Genomic DNA, 23,687 nt, shown 5'->3' with positions numbered 1-23,687 from the left:
GCAGAACACAGCACATGCTGTGGGGAATTTAAAATTCAGCTAAAGGAGGGGGCCACAGTGCACTGAAGATGTATATATATAATATTGGAGCCAGCAGGAGGCAAGCTGCTTCCTAGTCATGTTTTACCCTAAAATACTTTGTGAAGAATGCAGGAATTAGAGTCTTGGGTTTAGAGACTTGTTTAAAGAGTAAAGAAGGGTGTAAAATATGGACAGATGGGAGGTTATACCCAGTTGAAAATCTTGCAGTTTTATGAAAGCTATTACAGCCTTCAAGGTCTTACTCAAAATCTCAAGGACTTGGGTGACTTTTAAAATTTCCTCATTTTTTTTAAAGAAAAAACCACTTCTTTTATTTGTAGTCCAGTAACTGGAAATATAAATATATAATAAAAAAATGAACACTCACAGAAAGAGGAAGTTTCTATTTCTTCTAAACCTCATCTCCCCCTGCTCTTACAAATTGATTTTAAGATTATTTTCATGACAAGGAATATTTGGTTTCTTCCTTTTTTTTTTGCTTGTTTGTTTGTTTGGTTTTGGTTTTGTTCCTGTTTTTTTTAAAACTGTAAATTATATTAGGACTGTATCATTAAGGAACAACACTAATTTGTTGTGGAATTTACAAAGCAATAAATAGGTTTGGAAAATAGCTAAATTACAAAAATAGAGTTAAGGCATTTGATAATCATAAAGAAAATCCTGTTTATTTCAAGCAGTTCTATTCCAAACCATTAACATCATTTTGATTATATATGATCAGATAAACCCAGAAAAACCTGAGGATAATAATGAAATAAAGGTGTTGTATCCCTAAATTACATGGCACAATGAAGCTCCATGACCAGACTCGCCATTGTTTCTCTGTGAATTACTCTGAATAAATATTTTAAGTTAAGAATTTGAAAAGTGTAAAGATTTCTGAAGAAAAAGCAACTTCATTATATATAAAATATATATTTATATATTTTTAAATTTTTTTATTTTAGTATTTGTGTGTTAAAATAAGACACTCCATGTTGAGCCCTCACATTTCACCTTACAGTCAGTGTTAACCGTTGCGTTATGATTTGCTGAAATGAAGAATCAGTGACACAAAACCAGACAATAACACTAATTCTAGCTGTAACAGCAGAAAAACACTGATTTTGTAAAGCACCTGAGAACCCTTTTTGAAATAAAAAAAGCAGCTCTTGAGGAAAATAAAATGCAACAGGCATTTCCCTGAATAATGCTGACCATACTCTCGCTCAGTCTCTAATATGTGAATTTCAAGTACTAGCACGTAGCACATTCTTATAGCAACATTTTTGTTTTAAAACTCTCTTAGTGGATTTTGTTAAATCAGGAAGAGCTATGTATAACTGAAAGGTTTATTATCCTGTGCTAGGTTTTTCTTGTAATTGAGGCTTTTTTCACTTTTTGACAAAATTCATAAATATTAAGGTTCACCTCAGACTATTTCAATCTTGCTTCCATTACCATCATCTGTTAATACCACATGCGTGACATGACAAGCATATCACTCCCTGAAAGTTGCTCACTCTCAGTCAATTTTGCAATTGTCTCTGGCAAATTATTGCATTAAGTGCATTTCCCACCATTCCAACACGAGACCGGTGCAAAAGCTGATATGCACCAATAAATCCCATTTGGAAAACCATTGCGCCCAAGCGCTTCAAGCCAGGCTCACACCTTTCAAGTTCATCCACACACAGTCCTGACACACCCAAAGCGCTGCAGGACCTCCCAATTACATTTATTCAACTATTTTAGGGGTAATAAAGAAGTTGTGTTGCACATGAATAATGCAGAGCACAGCATTTCAGCACAAACCATGAGCTTCCATTACTGCATCAAGGCACGCTCTGTTTTCAGATAAAGCCAGAGCTGACTCAGAAGAAACAGGTGATTAAATTTCAGTCTAACTGCTCACTGGTTTTACATTCAAAACGCTAATTGTTTCAAAAAGAAGGTGGGTATGCCAAAATCTAAAGAAAAGAGTGAAGGTGTAGATGGCATAAATACCTTAACTTCACAGTCGTGGCACTTTTATGGTGCAGCATTTTTATGGTTCAGACTGTTTCCTGGGAAACATGCTTGAAAAAAAATATTCAACAGCAATTAAGTCCATAGATTTATGTATGTTTAGAAATTCCCTGTCAAGGAGGAAGATAAGGTATTTGAAGTACTGACAGGTTCTAGCAGCCAGACAGAATGGGGACGGATAAAGGCATGGAAATTTGCTGAAGTCTTTTAAAATAAAGTAATTCCTCACACAGTAGTATTAATGTCCTACTGCTGTTAGTCTGCATTGTCAGCAAACACCTTAATGAGGAGGTCACAGACAAGCTGCTTTATTCTACAGGCGCCATTAAGCCTATTAAATTTATTTCCACCTTATTGACACAATTTTGCATTTGAAACTGGCATAAAGCCACTCAAAAGTTATTAACATTTAAACAAAAGTCTAATTTCACAGGAAGCCAAAGGTTCTGAGGGTCAGAATCAGTGCTAGTGGAGAGGCATATATGCAGTAATAACTTTTCCATGGAAAAGTAAAACCCTTTTCTGTCTGTAATGCGAGAGGATACAGGTCTAGAAACTGGCTGATGTGTTGTGCTTGCAGCTCCACACTCTTAGATCCTGCAGTGATCAGAGCTGTACACCCTGTGAGCAGCAGAAAACCAAGGGTGGATCCACAGAACTGCTCCCCACATTTTCCTTGCACGCCAAGAAAAATCAGGGCTCAGTGTTGGCCTCACCTATTTGTTAGATTGAGGGCAGCAAGAGTGCCAAGACTACAAGGTCAACACAGAAGCTAAAAAAGCTTGATGACGAAGGAGAAGACATATAGACAAAACTTCCTTGTGCCACAGTTGCAGCTGGAGCACAGTAAGATTCTCACAACCTAAGAAATTAAAAAAAAAAAAAAAAAGCTTCCTATTTATATAGCTGTTTTTAAATTTTATTGTCTTAAAATTGACAGGGCTATCAGGTTTTAAATGCTCTCATGGGAGATTCAAATGAAAATCTATTGACATTTGCAGAGATCTTAATCTAAAATTGTGTCTGGCACTGTACAAGTTGTTTCTTCTCTTAAAAAAAAGAGAGAAAAAAAAAAAAAAGAAAGAAAAAAAAAAAGAAGAAAGAAAAAACCACTAAGGCAAAACCAAAATTGCTTGACGGACCAGGACTCTTTTAATTCTAGTTTCTCCTGGGCTTCCCACTGTAATTCAGAAAGAATGTGTGCATTGGATAAAGAAGCTCCCAAGGTAAGAGAGAAATGTTGATTTTGGAACATCAGCGCTGTAGGCACAGGCTGATATCTGACTGTGATTCAGGATTTTTGCTTGGGGGGGATCCTGCCTATCAAGACTCCAAGGGAGTTCCCTCTACAAACTTGGGAAATCTGCTGTTTGCCAGTATAATTCTCATTAATGTGACACAAATCTAGCAGTTTACTGCTTTAGCAGAACCAGACTTGTCCTGACCTCTCTTCCATCATCTCTCACAGGGACTTCATCTTCTTCAATATAAATTTTGTTCTTGAAGCCAAATTCTTCTGGCTCCTCTTCTGTCCCACATTAAAACTTTGTATTCCTGATGTTGGTCATAAAGGCTGGGTGTGACATTTTTCATTCATATTCTGTTGGTCATTTCAATGCATGAAATAGGTTTTCTACTCCTATCACAATAAAAAAATCAGTCTAGCAAAAAAATAGATTTAGGAAGAAAATCAGAACCTGTTTGAATCGCCAATTTTTAAAATAAAATATTTATGTTATTAATTTGAAGTGTGTGGGTTTGTTTGAAATCACTAATTCTGCATGTTGCTCCATCACACACTAGTGATGATGCATTTTCAGATGCTCCTTTGAGAACCATGTAAAGTAAACTGTAACAGCAAAACTATGGAAACTAAAAAAGCAAAAAAAAAATTAAAAAGCAGAAAAAAGCAATCTATTTTACTAGTATGAAATCATGTGAATAAATTAGAATGAATGAGTACAAGAACCAAAGATTTCACATACACCCTTTCAACAAACCACTTTGTCTGTGCCTGATTCTTTATATCTACACTGGGGATAAGAGCACGTCCTGGCCCTCAAGAGGTCCCGTGAGATAAAAAAGATTTTGAACTGAGTCTTCAGGGAACAGCAGAAGCAGTGGTCATCAAATAAATCTTGCAGGTAATGTATGGATATTAAAAGAAACCAAGCAATTAATGAGACAGGCTTGGGTTTCTCCCTCCTGTGCCCAAATCCTAAGTAATTACAGGGAGGGCAAGAGCAGAACCATATCCAAGAGCTATGGTGTGCTGTGATGCAAATAAAACAATTAGGAACCTAGGAATTAATAAAGCCTTCATTTATGTCACATCTGAAATATCTAACCAATATAACTGGCTTTAATTTGACATTTCTTCCTAGGGCATACGACAGGAATTTAATTAAATCAATACATTTCTCCTCAATGTTAAGTATCCCTTTTTTTTTTCATGTCTATACTTGCATCTTGACCATTATTAAACTCAGTAACTCAAGTCAAGTAAATGTGAAAACTTAAAGGAAAAACCTAAGATAAGTAGACAATTACGTACAAGGTTGGGGGGGTTCTATTCTTAAACAGTATTTTCATTTCAGAGGAGAAAACTTTAACAGCTCAAACTTCTAGAGCTGTTTATTAAGGAGGAGGATATTAGGGAATAAATAACTATGGAAATAATATGATTAATTTACTGAAAGTTTTCTGATAAACACTTCATCTTGTTTGCAAAATTTACAGGTGAAATTTTGAGAAATATGCATAAGAAAACCCAAACTGCCACCAGGTGAATGTTCTGATGGACATCCTGGGAATTTTGTCTGAATTTAGGACAGGAAATTGTCCTACATGACTGTGGAAGTGTCTTCTTTATGGACAAATGTCCCTAAAAACAGTTATTTTTTTTTATAAATACATCTGAAGAGAGAAATTCTTTAACACTGAGAAGATCCCGCTTTAATTCTGTGGATGAAATTGTGAGTGTGAACCAACACTCAAACACCAACATTCACAAAACTCACTGCAACATACCACAATTCTCATTTTATGGTCTTGCTCTGTATAAGCAGAATCCCAGAAAAAAGGGAAAGAAAGGGAACAACAGCTCGATAAGATGCTGATCTACAGGAAAGTTGAAAATCTCATTGGAGTGGAGGAAAAGAAAAAAAAAAAAAAAGGGTGGAGTATTAAACCCTCTCAAGTACAAAATGGAAGGTATGGATGCAAAAGCTTGTGGTTCCCTTGCACCAGCAACCAAAATAGCTGCGGAAAAGTTTATTATCAGGGCCTATATCAGACTGGAATAAGTTCTTGCAAGACCACTGTATTCTTGATTTGAGGATAATGCTTTTTTCTAATAATTTTATCTCAACTAACTTCATCTACAACCAGCTTCTAATAAAAATCTCCCGCAGGTATGAATCCTTGCTTTAATGTGAAAAGGTTCAATCTACCTATGCCTCAGCAGGAAGTTTACTCTGGGTACAAAGCAGCATTATTCCTAGAATCCAAACTGATTGCAGCAATCTCTGTTGTTCCTGAGGAGAATTTAGGATTTTTTTTTGTCATTTGCAAAACAACCTTTCGCCAGCTTTGCACCTCCCAAGTGCAGCATAAAGAAGAATGCTTTTTCTTTTCCTGTGTATTTCCTCTTAGCCAAATCAGTTTTTTACTTCAAAAGATGGGGAGTTGTATGTTTTTGTTGAGTTTTTGTTTTGGTTTGGTTTTTGTGGTTTTTTTGTTTGTTTGTTTTTTGGGGTTTTTTTTGTTTTTGTTTTTTTTAATCTGTGCTTGAATCCTAAATCAAGGTGAAACAAATATAAAAGGCATTCTTCAAAAAAATATTCTGCATTCATCATCATTTAAGCAGATCAGGTGTACCAATCCACCTCAATAAGAACAGGATTAGGAAAATAACCAGGCTGAATTATGCTCTTAACTTTAAAAGTCATCATTGTGTTTACCTCCAGAGAGCATTCAGAGATAAATGGTTGCTATTAAAGTGGTGATCTCATCAACACATGGCAGCCTTTCTCTCCTCACACACTGTGGAAAATAGAATTATCCCTCTTCTTGGAACCCATCTTATTTCCTCATGCCTCACAAACTGCGAGAAGTGAAGGCAGTAGCATCAAGTGTGAGCTCTCATGGACAGGACAGGTTGAAATCTTTCCATTCACGTCTGCAGATGAGCAAAATTTTTAATAGGATTTTAATTAATTCCTACAGAATCTCCTTTTCCTCCTCAAACGGTGATGGAGTGTTTTGCCTGTTGCCTTAAAAATATTGGAACGATCCATCTCTCCTTCACTCCTGCATGGGGTATCAAGAGGACCCACACAGATTTCCTTTCTTGAAGATGAAAAGTACTTTGCAACGTTTTAGAAGGCTTTGCAGAAGCACAGACAACAGTGACTGCCGCAGGAGATCCCTGTCCCGCGTCACAGAGAATTCATAGGCTGACTGCCACAGCTGTCAGAGGACAGACTGCAGAGCCCAGTGTGGAGGGAAGCAATGGCATGGCCACAGCCAAGGAATCCTGACTGTTTTCTGCCTCAGACAAAAGTCAAGACAACTTCCTGTGTCCCCACACAAAAAAAACAAATAAGAAAATATACTCTACATTACCCATCTTGTTTAAGTAGTCAATAATGTCTCTAACTCTTAAGCAGCAACTTCCCATCCAAATTAAACTTGCTCTTTCACCTCATAATTGGAGTTCAGTCTCAAGCAAGCTGCCCCAAAAGTCACGTACAGTCAAAAACACTACTCAAAGGCAGTGGCCAAAGAAAAGACCCTTTGACTTGTTTTTTACTTTAAACTGGTACACAATGCTCCTCTTTCACAATTCGGTCTTAGAGATAGTACACAATGGAGAGACATCAACGTGAAAAATACTTATTGATGGAGGTAATGAACTATTTCTGCAGAGCAACCAGGAAAATCTTTACCAATTTATTTGTACCCAAATTGGTCCAAAATTTAATTTCCATTTTACTCTCTGATATATAACATATGCAAGGCGCTTAACCACTCTATGCCAATAAAACCTCTATGGCCAAGTTGTCTGAGTATTAAGAAATTTATTTTCTTAAATGTTTTAACATGCTCTGAAACCATTAGATGAACCTTTTGAGAATAGAAAATATTACTGGATATCTCTGTGGGAAAATAATTCTTGTTTTAAAGATGCTACAAAGGAATTATGTCATCAGTTAAACAAAATGTATAAAACATTGTAGTCCAGCCCCTCCCTCTGCATTTTTGTATGCTTCACCAACATGCACTAAATTAATGTATTTTATCTTTTTCTCCCAACACAAAGAGAAGGAGAGGATGAAAAATCTCTTTTTTTTCCCCAAAAAATATATAAAATTCTGAGGAGAAAAGTGACTATCCCAAGGAAAAATCAATGTCAAGCGTAGTGGTGACTCAGTAAAGTCTGAGACTACTGCCTAGTCCCAAACTGGATATCCCTTTCTTTTTCTATATTTTAGGGTCTTTCTTTTTAATCCCTTAAAATAACTTGGGTCTACATGGGGTCACATGGAAAAGTAGTGAGCTCATCTAAGAGGCAAATAACAGGTAGCTATCACAACTTCTGACCAGCTCAAAATATCCACCAGAATTCAGATCATTCCATTTCAGCAGCAACAGCAGGTTAGAAAAACAAAACAATCCTCAGCTGTAACTGAGATATTGAGAGTTTATTGCTCCTCTCAGTCCCCCACATACCACAGATTTTGTTTTTAGGTGGAAGTTTGGCTACAGGTGCTTCAAGCTAACAAAGGCGGGGCTGTGTTAGGTGGGCAAGACCCAAAATCTTCTGCTACTAAAAACTTAAATTTTACAGGATCACAAAAATCTATTATTTTCTGTAAATGACAAGATATTTTTGCTGCTTTGTATGCCAGACCTGTGGTGTAGAGGTAAGAAAAGCCATTATGTTAACTGTTATTTGTTTGAGGGTTGCTATTTTCGTTTCTTTTTAAAGTCACCAGCACATGGGAAAAGTTAGAGGTTTAGGTTGTCATCTGCACAGTCAAAACCTATTAGAAGTATATAGGAATTCTTATCATTTATTTGTAAATTTAACGGTATCTTTTTTTCAGTACACACTGGCCAAAACAAACTGGAATAGAAACAAAGCCTGGTGGTTCTGAAGCAGATGTTGTAAAGACATAAAGGCAAAAATAAAAACTGACAAAGGACTTACAAGCTAGTTTATTATGCCTTCCACAGAAACAAACAAATAGGTTGAAATTTTTTCTCGTGTAACATTATGGATGAATGAATGGCTTGCAACTGAATTATTTCACTTCATTTGAATCTATTTAAAGAAAAGGATATATACCTTTCAAACCCTGTAAAGTTCTACAGTTAAGTACAAAAGAATTGGCCAAATAATGGGACGCACTCCGGGAGAAGGTGAATCATAGGTGCTCTTTGAGAGAACCCTAGAATACAATTTCAGAAGAAGTTCATACAAATTTACTAAATTCTTTTAGTGCAAATATAGGAAGATCAGAAAGAGAGAGGAGATGAAAAGTAAAGGTGGGACTGAGCAGGTAAAAAACTAATTTCCTCTAGTTTGCACAACAAAAACATACGAAATGGCAGTGCCATTGCCAAAAACATTCACAGATAAGTGTCAAAGGATCAAATTATCTTGATTATTTATTGTGAATATAATTCCAGCCCTTGTCTCCAGTGAAGTTCCGCTGAGGTGATCAAGGCACTTTACTCCAGCTCTGACAGAGCCTTTGATAAAAGGGGAATAAAGGCACAGTGATGGGCTTAGGTCAAGTGGATGCAGTTGTCCAATGCCATAAAAAGAAGAGCAATAAAATGCCATAAGAGTTGTCTGATGCCATAAAAAGACAGTGGGACCAACACAAGGAACCCAGCAGAGGGCGAGCAGGGTCTCCAGGATATTGATGGTGGCACTAGAAGAGCATCTTCAGGGGGAACTGTCCCCCTCTGAAGATGATTCTCCGACACTGACAAGAGTGACACATATCCAATCACACCGCTAAGTGGAGCACAAGTAATCAGCTAATTATCTCTTTTACATAATGAGCAAGGGATGTGCTTCCACCCAAGGAAAACTGATAAAAGGGAGAAATAACATTTGCCAAAAGCATCAGAGGGGCTGTGCTTCCAATCAGTGACAAGGCAGCCCAAACTTCAGGGACGTGTGTCAAAACACCGAGTCAAGGAAAGAAGAGCACCGTCACCCTGGGCTGGGAGAGGCAGCAGCGCTGAGATCAGAACACCGTGGGGGGCTGAGGCAGCCCTGGAGATCTGGGAGCATTCAGGAAAGGTCTGCAGTGACAAAACTGAAGCATTGATGGAAGTAACTGGTTGCTTTGACGGCAAAGAATTGTTATTTTGAAGGTTAATTAGCCTTGTATTGCCTCACAGCACCCTCGGAGTCCTCCCAAACTGCCTGCCCCTTTCTTCCAACAGTCTCAAGCTCTCCTCTTTTCATGAGTTGCAGACAAAGTTCTCTGTTCGGCCAGGCTGGCGTTTCCCACCAGCTCATCTTTGAGCACAAGGGATGGCCTGCTCTTGTGCTTTTTGAGATTTTGTTCTTGAAGAATATCCAGTTTTCCTGGGCTCCTTTGCCCTTCAGGAATGCCTCCAAAAGGACTCATTCAACCAGTCTCCAAGACAGGCCAAGGTCTGTCCTTCACAAGTCCAAAACAGCCATTCTGCTGAAACCTCTCCTTACTTCAAGAATCAAACACCAAATTTCATGATCACCATTCCCAAGACAATCTCCAACAAAATAAAATCACAGAATGCCTTTGTAGCACACCAGACTTCTGGGGAAAAGGGCTTTTCCCTTGGAAGACCTCACGTATTTTAGACATTAGCAACATCATTAAAAAAAACCCAATAAACATAAACTAGAATATCCCAAAGCTTTTCATTATAATTCTGAGTGTTATCAAGTTGTTAATTACTTCAGTAATCTCAGGGCAGACAAAAAAGTGGCCCAGAACCAGCACTGACTGAGAGAACTCACACTCAGTAACAATCACAACTAGTGAATACTGAGACTTTTCTGAATGTCTGGGAACACTGTGACTTTGGAGACACGACAATATCAACAAAGAGATAATCAACAAAATAAATCTGGCTGCAATTTCTCCTGATAAGAATTACTCAGTCATTTATACCATACTTCTTTCACAAATTATATCCAGCTTGGTGAGTAGTAAATATGACCCTTACTGACAAGAACAGCTTTGCATGTATTTTATGTATTTTATACCTGTTAGCATTCAATTCCAAAATAGAAGCATCCTCTGTCTTCCTTGATGACCTTTGAAAATTGCTCTTACCATTCATTACATTCTCTTTTTCTCTCTTAGAAGAAGAAGGTGTTGGAGAAAAGTAATGAGGAGCTACACTGAGTAAGGGAAACATACACCATTCTGCAAGCCTAAATTTCTAAACATAAAATCTGGGGGTTTTTTCATGACTGAACACCTCTTCACACATGCAATTTATGCTTGCACACTGAAAATTAGGTTATTTCATATCTTTGCATACTCATATTCTCCACAGCTATTTGAACAACAAACATATATATATATTTATTATATGATCTTTGACATTTTAATTAAAACCTATTAAAAAGTCCTATAGCAAGCAATAAAGTCTAAATTGTCTCCCTAATTTTAACCTGCATTGCAACTGTGCCATGAATTCATATAACCATGGATAAAAATCTCTCACAGAAAAGAGCATGGGCTGAGCGAAAAATTCTGGGCCTGACACCTAATTAAGATATACTTTCCCCTGATGAAGGAAGTCCTTCATCTGTTACTGTGTGTTACAGTGGTTCAGGGCTATATTTAAAGGACCATTAAAAATGTACCTGAAGGCAAAGTCAATCTTTATATTTGACAGCTTTTTTGCAGTAAGTAGCAAAGTGAATATTTTATTGCTTTATGATCTAATGACCACTCTGTTTAATCTTCATGAGCAGGAAAATATGCTTAGGGGATATACTAATACATCAATTATGGAGAGAGGGAAAGTACTTTAAAAAAGTACCAGTAATCTATTGTAAATGAACAACTCAATAAGCACTCCTAGCCACAGGGAGAGCTGAAAGAGATGCATTAAAAATCTACTCAGATTCTGCTCATTACAGATATGTTCTTCTCAGCTTTTAAGTAATGCAGCAATCACATAATTAACTTTTGAAAAGAGACGCATTTGAAACAACTTGTGTCTATGGAACACTGCAGGCTTTCTCCCTATTTTGTTCAGTGAAAATGAACTTTTCCATCTACTTTCCTTAACACTGTTGCAAAAGGACAGAGTGGCATTTCTCCTGAAAGCACTGCAAAAGTATAAACACGATTCCACAAAACAATCAGACAATAATTTTTGGTCAAAAGAACAGGTAAAGAAAGATAAATAAACTCTGATCCTGCTTAACTGAAAAAACATACTACCCCATATCAAAGTGCATACTTGTCTCCCCTGGAATTTCACCCTGAAAGGATGACCTGAATTTCATATGGGGAGGTTTTAGCTTCTTCAGTACTTCTGGCTTAGAACGCTGCCCTGTCAGGTGACATGAGATGACACAGCCCAAAAGATCTGTACATCCCAAACCCACGCGCCACCTCCAAGGAAAAAAGTTAACAGAACTTTCCAAGTAAAATCACAGGGCCTGCTGTGAAAATGTGAAGAGCTGATTCAAGTGATTAAAGTGATGAGGAGCCTCTCAAACGAATCTAAAGAGCACTGATACTACATGCAATAATTCAGGGAAAGATGCCTCTACTCAGGAGCTCTCGGGACAGAGAACTCTGGATTCTTATCTTCACAGAATGGCTTCAGTTAGAAGGGATATTAAAGATCATCTCATTCCCATGGGCAGGGACACCCTCTACTATCCCAGGTTGCTCAGAGCCCCATCCAACCTGGCTTTGAACATTTCCAGGGATGGGGCAGCCACAGCTTCTCTGGGCAACCTGTGCCAGGACCTCACCACCCTCACAACAGAGAATTTTTTCTCTAATATCCAATCCAAACCTACTTTCTTTCAGTCTGAAGCCATTCCCCCCTTTTCTGTCACTAAATACCCTTGGAAAGAGTCTCTCCCCATCTTTCTTTTACTCTGAGTTTGTCTACCAAAGCCCCAATGATCTGAATAAATCACCTGTGAGGCTCCAGACTGGATTATGAAACAGGAATATCATTGACATGAATGTCGCGTGCCCTAATTCTACCCAACATTTTATGGAGAGAAAAAAAGAAACAGGAAATATCAAAAGTGGCAGTTGACAGATAATTTACTGACAGGTTTTTTAATCCTATGAATAAGTGTCTACCGTGAGTATAGTTCTTTGCCTATATAACTCAAATGAAACCTTTTTGTTTGACTAATAACATAGCAAACCTTACTTTTAGGGAGTGATTATTAAAGTGAATTTATATGGGATGTAGAAAAAATTGCATTCTCATTTGCAAAATGAAAAAAAGCCTCCTTACTACAATTCTAAGAAAGTCTGTGTGAGGGATTCAAATTCCTATACATTAAAAAAAAAAAAAAAAATCAGTTTTCAATTTTCCATCATAAAGCCTAAATAGCCAAGAGATTTTATTTCTTTGTAGCATTATGGATTTTTTTAAGCCAAGGAGAAATGAAGATATAGCAATAAGCCTCAATGGCAAATAATTTTTAAAAATTGCTGGATGCCTTTCTTAATTGAAAGACCAGGGAGATGTGCGCATCTTGGGTTTAGAAAGAAAACTATTCATGGCTGTATATTGGCCAATGACAAGTGATTAATAAAAGTGGAAAAGCTAGTGATGCTCAAGCAAATTTTAGACAGTGTACCTGGTTACATTTTTGTGTCTAGCTACAGACTTTTGACGTGGTTTACATGGAAAAGAAAATTATTATAAACAGTTTCCTCATGTTTGAACATTAAACTCTGTATATTAAATGGACATGTATGCCTTTGTGTATTATACACATTTATATACAATATTCTGCTTTGTGAATATTGTTTCTAGCTGATGATGACAAAGATCTATTTGTTCCTTTGGCTTTTATTTTAAAAATATGAATCACATCATGAAGTTTTCGGCAGAATGCACTGCACCCAGCTTTGGAGGAACAAAAAGCAAAAAAATTCACACGTTTTGAAAATTGCTGTGAGAAACTAAAGCTGTGAGCGTGGAGTAACAACAATGTTACAGCTGAGTATTTAAATTGAATTAATTGTTTTGGAAGAACTAAAATGCTGTGGTTTTGATGTCTTGAAGCACAAATGTATGGAACAAGGAACAGTGCACTGCAAAGAGTTCGTGGGTATGAATCAAACTGGATCAGAAGTACAAGGGTTTGTCTTCCACCTTCTGCAAACCCATGACTGCCCTTTTCCTTGTCTTCATTCCTCTTACCCTCACAGAAAACTCACAGTTCTGATGAATGTGTGCTGAAAATTAAACTCTTCAAGAAATCATCCATTCTCTTCTCCTGTCCCTCTGCTGTCAACTAATGTAGGGATATATATCCAATCAAGAGCACTAAAATCCCATCTCACATCATTTAACTTAAACCATCTTAAAGCACCAATGCACTCACTCTTTCTGAATGCTTGTTTGCTTTAGAGGTGCATCTTTCAGACATTCAATAAACAACCCTCAAACCCGCAAATAATATCAATAATTGATCTGGTTTGTGAATAAAAATGGCACCATTAATTGTGTATCCTGAATGTTTTCAGTTTGTAATTTAAATATGCTTAATAAACTCTTTCTTCTTTCCATTTTTCAACGGAATTCAAAAATGTAATTTTAAAAAAATCCATTCTCTATGCTGGTACTTATAAAAGATATTTTTAAAGCGTTGAATGCACTAAAATTATTGAAAGTATTCAAAAATTCAATTGAATTTTGAATAAAAGAATGAGAGAAACATTGAATCCTTGACATCTAAATTAGTATTGCCAGCTTACAGGAGAATATAACAGAGAAAACAATTTTAAGATGCTTTCCATTTCTGTAAATAGACTAATTTATGCAGTCTCTTAGCTAATTTTTTTGTCCTTTCCTAAGATTGAGGAGTATTTTATAGAAGAAAATGTGTTAAGAGGTATAAACTGATTTGTCTAAACTTGGTGACTTTCTGTAAGGTCTAAGGTGTTTAAACTCCTCTGAGACAGCTCCAGGTTTAGTGCTGGCCTATTCTCACTCAGAAAGAAAATACACATTTGAGGTACTCAGTGTTTATCCAGGCAAAGCATCAACTTCCTTGTTGTGGTACAGCCTAATATCTCCCTTAAATTTTAATTTGAAAACAAATTTTCTGTGGAATATTTCTAATTATGAATGCACCTACTTTGAGCCCAACCTTTTGTATCATTTGCAAAAATATTGGCATTAAATAGTGATGAATAGCAATGCAAGTAACAACTTGCACAAGACCTTCTCCACTCTAGTCTCCTTTCCAGTAACTTCTATGTGGCTTTTTTTCCACAGATTGTTCCTGGAAGAGCAGAATACACCCCATGCTCTAAGTGAGGGCATTTATTTGAAGATATCACTGACTGAAGCAAGAATATAATAAGCTGAGATGAGTTTAAAGGAGAGAGCTGACTAAGGGAGAATCCAGAAACATAATTTTAATCTAGAGAGGCATCTAGAGATTAACCAGCAGTTTAATTAGAGTAGGAGACATTTTAATCCAAGCCCATGCTAGCCCTTGAAGCTATTTCAGGTTGCAGCAGATATTCCAGCCCCTAAATTCATGCATATGCTATTTTCCATCCGTATTTGACTGATGAACTTCAAAGAAGCACACAATCTGCAAGCATGTCATTCTTTCCTGAGCTACTAGTCAACAACATTAACCTCCCCCCTTACTAAAAATAAGTATTACTGCTTCTGGTTCTGTCAGAAACGGTAACACATTAGACCTCTTGAGAATTCAGGCTAGAAAAGCAATTTAGGAAAACAAAGTTAAAACTTCATTTAAATACTTATAAATATCCTCCCTATTCTGTGTCTTGAACCAGTTGATCCATTGCACATTAACACAGATGTAACACAAAACCTGAACGTTTCTATTCTCCGAACATTAAAGGCAGTAAATAAATTTTAAATCAGTCTCTGTGATCTAGATATCGAATTGAGAAGAGCTGTCTTAGAAAAGGACACAAACTAAGAAATGTCCATGTATATGTTTGTACATGGTATTTTTCTAAGTATTCTGCTGAAATTCAGGGGGAAATAAGCATTTGATACAGAGTGAGAGTTCTGAACTGAGGTTCCTAAGCAAATAACTCCCCCAAAAAGTTAATCCCAGAATGACAAACTTTGCTTCCTGGGTTATTTCCTCAGTTTTTGTTCATGTTGAAGATTTGTCTGAACAATTAAGCATTTGCAAGTCCAATCAACAGTAGGACTCTTCACCCTCAGCTGTTATTGCACGCTGTTCCTTTGAACAATATTTACAATGCAACAAGAGAGAAAACAAGGAAGATCCTGTGGTTCCTGACAAATGCTGCTAATGAGGGTTCAGACCTTTGTTTAGCCTTTGCAGCACCTCCTTAATAGGCAGCTGAATGCCACCAGCTACTCAGGCACTGCATTTTAATTACAGCTTGGGCCACTGCAGAGGAAAGCGTTCAGAGAGAAATTGACTTGTCCCTAATTTAACTTTTAGTGCTACTCTGACCCTTTAAAGCAAAGTTTGCTGAAGTCCACATGAGCTTGGGCAGTGTCTCCCACAGAAGGAGGAGCCCAACACTCTGCTCTGCCTGCCTGACAAAAACAACATTATTGGTATTGCCTCTTCTGCAGTTTGTGCCACTTAACATTCCGCTAGTGCTGCTGCAAGAAGGTTCCTGAGTGCCTCAGAGTCACTCAAATGCAACTGCTCTGCCCCATCAGGGTTTAGAGCTGCCATTCCAAACCTGAATAGCTGCAGTTAACACAACCAACTTCTCTAACCAAAGTCTGGTTTTGGAGTGCTAAACTTCTGTCAGGTGCTGGTTGTCCCTCAGTATCAGCAGCACATGAAGAATCATCTGAAATTCTCATGTTTTAAAAAAACTACAGTGACTGACTGAAGGAAAATTATTTGAAAGTCATTCCATCACATCCTTCCACTGGAGAAATCTGCTACAGGATGGTAATAATTTTGTGGCAGCAGAACAGCATGATAAGATCTAACTGCAGGAAATGAAAAGGCAAGATCTTTTAAAAAACTAAAATTAGCAAATAATATCTAGAAATCCAATCATATTGTCCCAAACAGGTGACATTTCCTTGTGATTTTTATTTCTGTCTGCTGGAGAACTAAAATTACTGCATGCCACCCAAAGGAATGGATCTACCAGAAGCAAGTGTTTCCTCCTCTAGCATTGCTTTGCTGCAATCCAGACAGATATCAAAGGGCCAGAGAAAATCTCCATAAGCTTTGATGGGACTCTTAGCTATTACAGATTGAAAAAACGGTAGGAATTTTGATTGGCCCCATTTCGACACAACTTAGTATCAGAACTCACTGAGAAGACGGGTCTTGGAGTAAAGCCTACTTTTTTATTCTTGGAAGGTCTGTCTTCTGCAAAAAAATGTTTGAAGATCTTTTATTCAAAGAGAAGCTGATTAGTGGATTTTACTGAAAAGGTGTGTTTCTCCCAGTTTTATCAGAAATGGAGAGTCTGTGATGACTAGAAGAAAATAAGCAGCAAGGCAATTTGAAGTAAATGAAGGAGAAATTAAATGTTGAGCTAACTTAACACCATAAATCATTGTTTGGTTATGCAAATCATTTCATATCAATTACTGAGTAATTATTCAGAGGGCAAAATCTCAAAGACTCTCATAAAAGTTAGAGGTGTGAAACCTCTGGAATTCATTAAGCGAGATGAGAGCTCACAAGGTGGAATTTTAAAAATTTAGGTGCTTTACTGATTAATCAAATAGCAATGGCTGTTAAAGGCACAGAAAATTAAAGCAAAAAAAAAGTTTAGTTTTCCAAATATTATATCTCCTTGTCTATTATCAGAAAGAAAGCCTTCAGCTGGCAAGGGATGAGGGAAGGCAGGAAGGAATGAAGAAAATAAGGCATTATTAACTAGGCCACTATTTTGCTGAAGTTTTTGACCAAAGGCTACGTAAAAGTTCGAAATTACATTTTGGCTGGTGTTCCAAACCAGGGAGACGACCACGATAATAGAAAAGACATTTTGTACAAAATGTGTTCAACATCTGCCAGCTCTCACGACCCTACAGACAGAAGAAACCCACATGGAGCAACTGTGGCACAAGGACTGTGCTCTAATCACTGAGAGTTTGCCCCTAGCACAATGGTATTTTCAGAGGACTCAAATACAAGTTTTTCTATGCAGCTTTTATTGGCTGAACTAGTAAAAGTGTGTTGAATCTTTCATGTTTTGGCCCAGAAAATAATGCACTGCTTAAAAATGGTTTGTCAGAACTTAATTTTGTGAAAGAGTCACATTACCTTCAATGGCTTTTAGACTAAGAAAAGGTGCTTTGTGGCACAGAATGCAGCATCAGCTCATTTTTTGTTAGAGAAGCATATCTTTATTATCAGCAGATACTAAAGAAGAATGGAGTTGGGATGAACATTTTGGGGGGTTTTTTGGGTTTTTTTTGTTTTGTTTTTTTTTTAATGAAAACAACACCAACTGAATCATTGTAATTACAGCTCCCAAGAGAAGATTATCAAAAGACGGAAGCCCCCCTAGAAGAGGTGTTCGAGCACTGCTGTATGAGTTATTTATTGGCACATAAAGCTTCTCTTTATGACATAAGTAGACAACTATTTCTTTCTGGCAGAAATACTTTATGAAATTTAACAGAGTACACAAGGGTTTCAAAATTTCTAATTACCAAAATGCCAGAGATTTTGAATCATTATATAAGGTAGATCTTCCAAAAGGAAAGCATGATAAATCTACCATCTAGCCTTTTCAAAAGGCATTAAAAAGTATCATAATTCACAGCAGAGGTGTGTGCACGGAGTGCAAAGGAGTCTAACTGAGCAAACAGAAGTCTAGAAGCCAATTTATGACTGAGCAGCTTGATCTGTCCAGAATTAGAATAAATACCCCATTAAAACCGTGCTGTCAGGCTGTAACTAAAGTGGAAAGCATGCTGGGACAGAGTTCTGCTACTTCACTGCTACACCAAGTCCAAAACCACTGAAAAATTCTGTGGGCTTCTCACAGAAACCTAAAAGGGCTTTAGGACTGTTTGGGAGTGCAGCAGCCATGCTTTTCATAAAGCCTGCTTTATGGCCACGATAATTTTCCTGTCTTTTCAACAGGGAGAGGCTGGTGCCTCTGGAATCTGGATGGGAACAAAAATGCCCTCCCTGAGGACTGAGGAGAAAGGGGCTCTGTGGGGACGTAGATGGTTTGGTCAAGAAAAGGTAAAACATCCCAGGTGGCCAATTCCTTCTGGTTCCTCTGAGTAACACCAGCAGCAGGAATATCAATATCACTTAACGGCAAAATACCCAAAGTCCCTTCATGTGTTCCAATCTCCTCCTCCGAGGAAGGCCAAGCCACCATGTTGTCACTAATTTAGTACCCTTAAACAAACACAGACCGAACTATATCAACAAAAATCAGCTTTCCCAGTGTGATTCCCAGCCTAATTGCCAGGTATTGTCAGGGGTTTCCTGGTCTCTGAGGTGAAGTGTTCAGGGAGAATTTTCAGCTGTTCTGTCAAGCACAAGTCAACTGAGTTGAACCTCCCAGGCTGATTTTAACCTCCCTAAGCACACAAAAACAGCTGACTCAAAAAGCAAACTTTGGAGCTTCTCTCAGTAAACACAATCATTTGCCCAGTGCTATAATAAAAAAATGATCAATATCCTGCAGATTCCTCTTTGTAATTCAGGTGATTTACCAGCTTCAGCCAGGAAAATCTAATGACCCCATTCTTCTGCGGAAGAATACAGCACTGCCTTACAAAACAGGCCAGAAAATGGTAATTATTCAAATAAAAACTACAATTACTTAAAAAAAAAATGATCAATCAATGAAGATTAATCCAATTATGAATTTACTTTAATTTTTACTCTTTCTTTTTATTAAAAAAAAAAATCCAAATCAGGACTGTTTTGTAAAGATAAATGTTTACATTGGGTCATAACAACTGCATATTTTTTCTATAGATTTTTTTTGCTGTTTCAGGTTTCACCTTCAATTCACATGGACAATTTAAATTATCCTGTGTCTAAAACTTCACAAGCATCATCCTGGAAAACAGCACTTGCTGTTCTGAAAGGTCTTCAGGCACTCTCAGCTTTCATCTGAGGATGCTGAAGAAAATCTAAAAAGTCATCCCACTGACTGACATTTCAGAGGGCATTAAACCAAACCTGTAAGAATGTCACCTGTGGGTCCATAGGGACCATGCAGACAGCTCATACTGCATTTTCTGGAGAAAGATGCGAGCTACAGAATATTACTTATCTTGCTTTAAAAAAGAACTGGTGGCAAAACGACTGAATATTTATTCAGCAAGAATTAGGCAAAAACCAAATTATTCCTCTTAAGGAGAGAGATATTTAAAACAGTGTTTTTATTTTAGTCTTTTCATCAGCCTAGAATATGAGATTTAGAACTACATTTTACTCCTTCTGATTCATGTTTTAACCATCTTGTTTGTTCATTTGTTTAAACAGAGCAATCCCAATCTGAATGCAGAATTTCCCTTTCAAATTCTGCATTCGCTTCCTACGAGTTTATCAAATAGTGGGTTCAGGAGAAATCAGAATTTCTCAAAACAAAGTGAAAGTGTGAATATATCTCAGAGGTATGTGAGGTCAGTGCACATTCTTCCCCTCACATAATTCCTCTTCCAGCCTTTGTTTGCTCATTTATAACCCCTGAAGTCTAACGCATGAATTATCCCATTGTACACATCAACCACTTGACAGATTGTTTTAGTAAAACTCTTATGTGCCCAGGCTTTCCTTCCAGGCTGCCAGGAACAGTTTAACAAAAAGGCTGATTAGTTCCTTTAAGATCTCCCAGATAAACAAAATACAGAGCAAGTTTACAGTGCCCAGGATCATCCATGCAAAAACCCCCCACGGGCTCTTTGCAGCAAAGACACAAACCAGAGCAGCCCAAGGTGCCAGGTCAGGGAGAAAAGCTGCTGATGATGCAGCATCCTGCCATACAGGGAGCACAATGCTCACGCTTCAGGATATTTTATTTAATGGCACAGTAATTATTAAGACACTACTTAATAAAGCTCCTTGAAAGAAAGACCTTTTGTTGTTGTTGTTTCCTTTATACGCCGTAAATATTTTGGTAATAAAACACAAGAACAATTAGATTTTTTTTTTTCCTTTAATAGAACCTTGGGCAATGTCAGTGATGAATGCTGTTTGCATAAATATGTCTCTGCATGCTTGTCTAAGAAACAGCCTACAATACTCAGACACACAGCAGATTCCCAAATCCAAGCATGGCCTTGGAAGAAGTGCATTAACTGCTGTGAGTGAGCTCTGACTCCAGGCACCAGAATTAAACAAAACATTGCCTTTCCTGCATTTTCAAAGCTGCTTGGAGAGTGATTTTAATGAATTGCGTCCTCCCATCAATCCGCACCACAAGACTGGTAGGACAGTAGAGTGTGGAAAGAAAGGTAAAATAAGAAATTGAAAAGGAGCAAATAAATCCTGAGGTAGATTGCAACATGTGGGGAAGGAAACAAAATTATCAAATTTCAAGTTTCTAGGCAGGTAGGAATATTGGAAGGGACAAAGTGCAATTAAAAAAAAAAAAAAAGAAGAAAAATACCAGCCTGACTTAAATGTCAGCAAATTAGCACCTGGCATTACTCCATTACTCTGCTGTCTTCATTGCAGAATTTTACCTCAAAATCCCTCAAAAATATTAGTGCAGTTTAAGTACATGTTAAAAAGAAGGAAAAAAAAAAAAAGTCAAATAAACAAACAACAAAAAAAGTTACGGCATTCAATGATATGCTGCACTGCTCTAAGTGAGATCCACTTAGAATACTGGCTGGTTACTCGGACAAACTAACCCAGGAGAAGCAGGGGAATTCCTGCAGGGATGACCCAATCAGACATCTCGATGTTGGAATTCACTCAATGTCCTCTGAGCTGAATCCAGTGTATAAATACATCCCCTTTTTGCAAATACATGGCACATAATGACATAAAGAAGCCAGATCTGGAAAGCACAGGCATGATTTTCATTTTTTTCCATACTTCTTTCAAATCCTGCGCCCTTCTCTCAGTACTCAGAATGACCTTTCACAAGTGCACCCCTGCTTGCTCCTCACCCAACACATTCCTCTTGCTCCTGCTGCTTCAGGAGAAGACCTAATCTTTGTACAGTCCCAATTCTGATGTGCCAAACCCCCATTTATAAAGTATTCACCAAGACTGTAACAGAAATTTTCTCCTGCAATAAAAAATTGTCTATTTTCTTCATTCCATGTGGGCCTAGTACCAGAAAATATTGATTTCCCAAGTAAGCAGCAAAAAATGATAAGTTACATGTGGTATATACAATACTCTGCTACAATTTTAATCCATCTGGGTTTATATTATATTGCTGGGATAAAATCCAACCACTTTTCTGCATAGCATCAAGGCCTACTTTCTATTTCCAGGTATACCAAGGTTTATTATGGTTTAAAGAGACAATGTAACCACAATCACATTTCACCCCACATTGAAATTGGTTTTTCCCCTCCATATCCCTTTTCTATCCCTTTTATATATTAAGTTATAAGCTGGTTTTATTTTATTTTTCTTGGATTTGGGAGTTTCTTGTCAAATACACCAGCTGTTCTTGTACCATGATTATATACACAAAAGCATCACAAAAAAGCAAATTAAATTTAGCACACAAAGCCTTTTGCTGTACAAGTTTTCTCAAAACAGTCTTTGAGGTTGCTTTACACTGTTTATACAAATATAATTGATTTTTATTTTTTTTTTTTAAGTCTCAGTGTAACCCTGTATACAACCTACCCTGGAGGTCTCGAAATACTGTCTCTTTAACATGCAGCAAAAAAGGAGAATGATTAATCAACAATATAATCTTGAACTATGTTTTTATTTTTGCTGACTTCATCTTCAGAAGTGTCAAACATAGGAGAGATCCACAGAAATTTAGAAAAAGTGAGGAAGAGTACAGAGGGGTTTGTGCACATGTTCAACATTAAGGAACAGATTATTTTCATTGAAGAAGGGATTATTGAGGAAAGAATGCTTGTGCTACATAAATAATGATGAGCAGGGAAACACAGCACTTTAGATATTTGTATAACACAAAATGAGGTGATTCATCAAGAAGCAAAACGTAGCACCCTGCAAAGTGAATCTAAATGGCAAATAATCATTCCCTATTTTAAGGCAGAGGCATTGCTTGCTGTCTTCGAAGTTTTCTTGTAAAAAAGTGTCTTCACAATTAAGCCAGAAAAGGTGAGTTTCACTTTGCTACCTCTGATTTATGCTTTCAGTGGCACACAGATTTTCAAAGTCCAGAATGCTGCTACTTACTTGTCTTTTCCTGGACAAAAACTCTTGCCAGGGTAAGAATGAATGGAGAAAGACACACAAAACTCCTTCTCCACTGAACTGAGAATTATTCAGCAAAATCACGTTCACAGACAATGTCAATGACAAATTGTTCGCAGGCCAAGTGAGGATCCTTTTTTAAAAGCATGCACTAAAATGCACCTACCTGCTGTCGAATTTCTTCTTCCATCTTCACTGGGGACCCCAGCTCTGCGACTTGCTTGACACCTTCACTGGCATATCCTCCATACTCCCACAGGATGTAGTTCTTGGAGTGAGAGCTACCAATGATGGCAGACCAGTGGTTGGTGCGTCCTTTCCGGGGGGGGAAAAAACAAAACAAATCAAACAACCATCGAGACAGCCTCAAAGTGCAATTCCTGACTTTTAATAAAGTTTTGCAGCCCCCACGCCTGAGGGTTTTGCATGATGTCACTTCTCACTATACCAGTAAACATCTTTCAAGTAGGAAGAACAAGCCAGTGACTGACTGAAATCAAGTATAAAGCAGCCCCAAAAAACAAATAGGCTTAGAATAGTTTTTCCTCACCAAAGGTCTCACTTCAGGAAGTTTAAGCTGCCTTTAATTTAAAGTTTCTATGTAAAATATTTTTGAGGAGGAAACCTGCAAGGGGAGACTTCAGTGGTCACCCTCAGTTTTAAAAGCAAGCTTTTTCCTTACTGAAGGCAGTGAAGAAGTAAATTTTTCTGTGTTCACCTCTATCTTCACTGAGTTTTCTTGCTCAGATTTCTCATAATGTAAGAGCTTTAGAGCTAAGCAAAAGGATTCCCAATCTTGCTTCTCGTCTTGTTGAAGAAAAATAAATAAATAAATAAATAAATAAATAAATAAATAAATGAAATTTTAAAGAAAAATATGTTAGGGAAGTATGACAGAATCGAAAAGAGAATTGAGCAGAAATAAGGAGTCACAGAAGTCCCACAGTCCCAGGAATAAAAATGAATTCATTTAAGTGTCAAGTAACTTTCTGCAGATATATGGGCTTAAAAGGAAAAGGGTGAGAAAATGAACTGCTCACATAAGCAGACAGTC

General features: G+C 37.4%; 1 protein-coding gene across 1 annotated transcript in view; it reads right to left on the bottom strand.

Moving 5' to 3' along the window:
• Positions 1-23,687, bottom strand: part of SPON1 (spondin 1) — a 175,343-nt gene that overhangs the window by 93,535 nt on the left and 58,121 nt on the right. The window contains exon 6 of the mRNA XM_040067957.2: positions 22,800-22,948. Within this exon, the coding sequence (XP_039923891.1) occupies positions 22,800-22,948 (149 nt within the window). The remainder of the gene's footprint in view (positions 1-22,799; positions 22,949-23,687) is intronic.

The sequence above is a fragment of the Hirundo rustica genome, chromosome 6, assembly GCF_015227805.2.
Source record: "Hirundo rustica isolate bHirRus1 chromosome 6, bHirRus1.pri.v3, whole genome shotgun sequence".
Taxonomy (NCBI): Eukaryota; Metazoa; Chordata; class Aves; order Passeriformes; family Hirundinidae; genus Hirundo; species Hirundo rustica.
The sequence above is the reverse complement of the archived record's forward strand: the minus strand, read 5'-3'. Positions and strand labels throughout refer to the sequence as shown.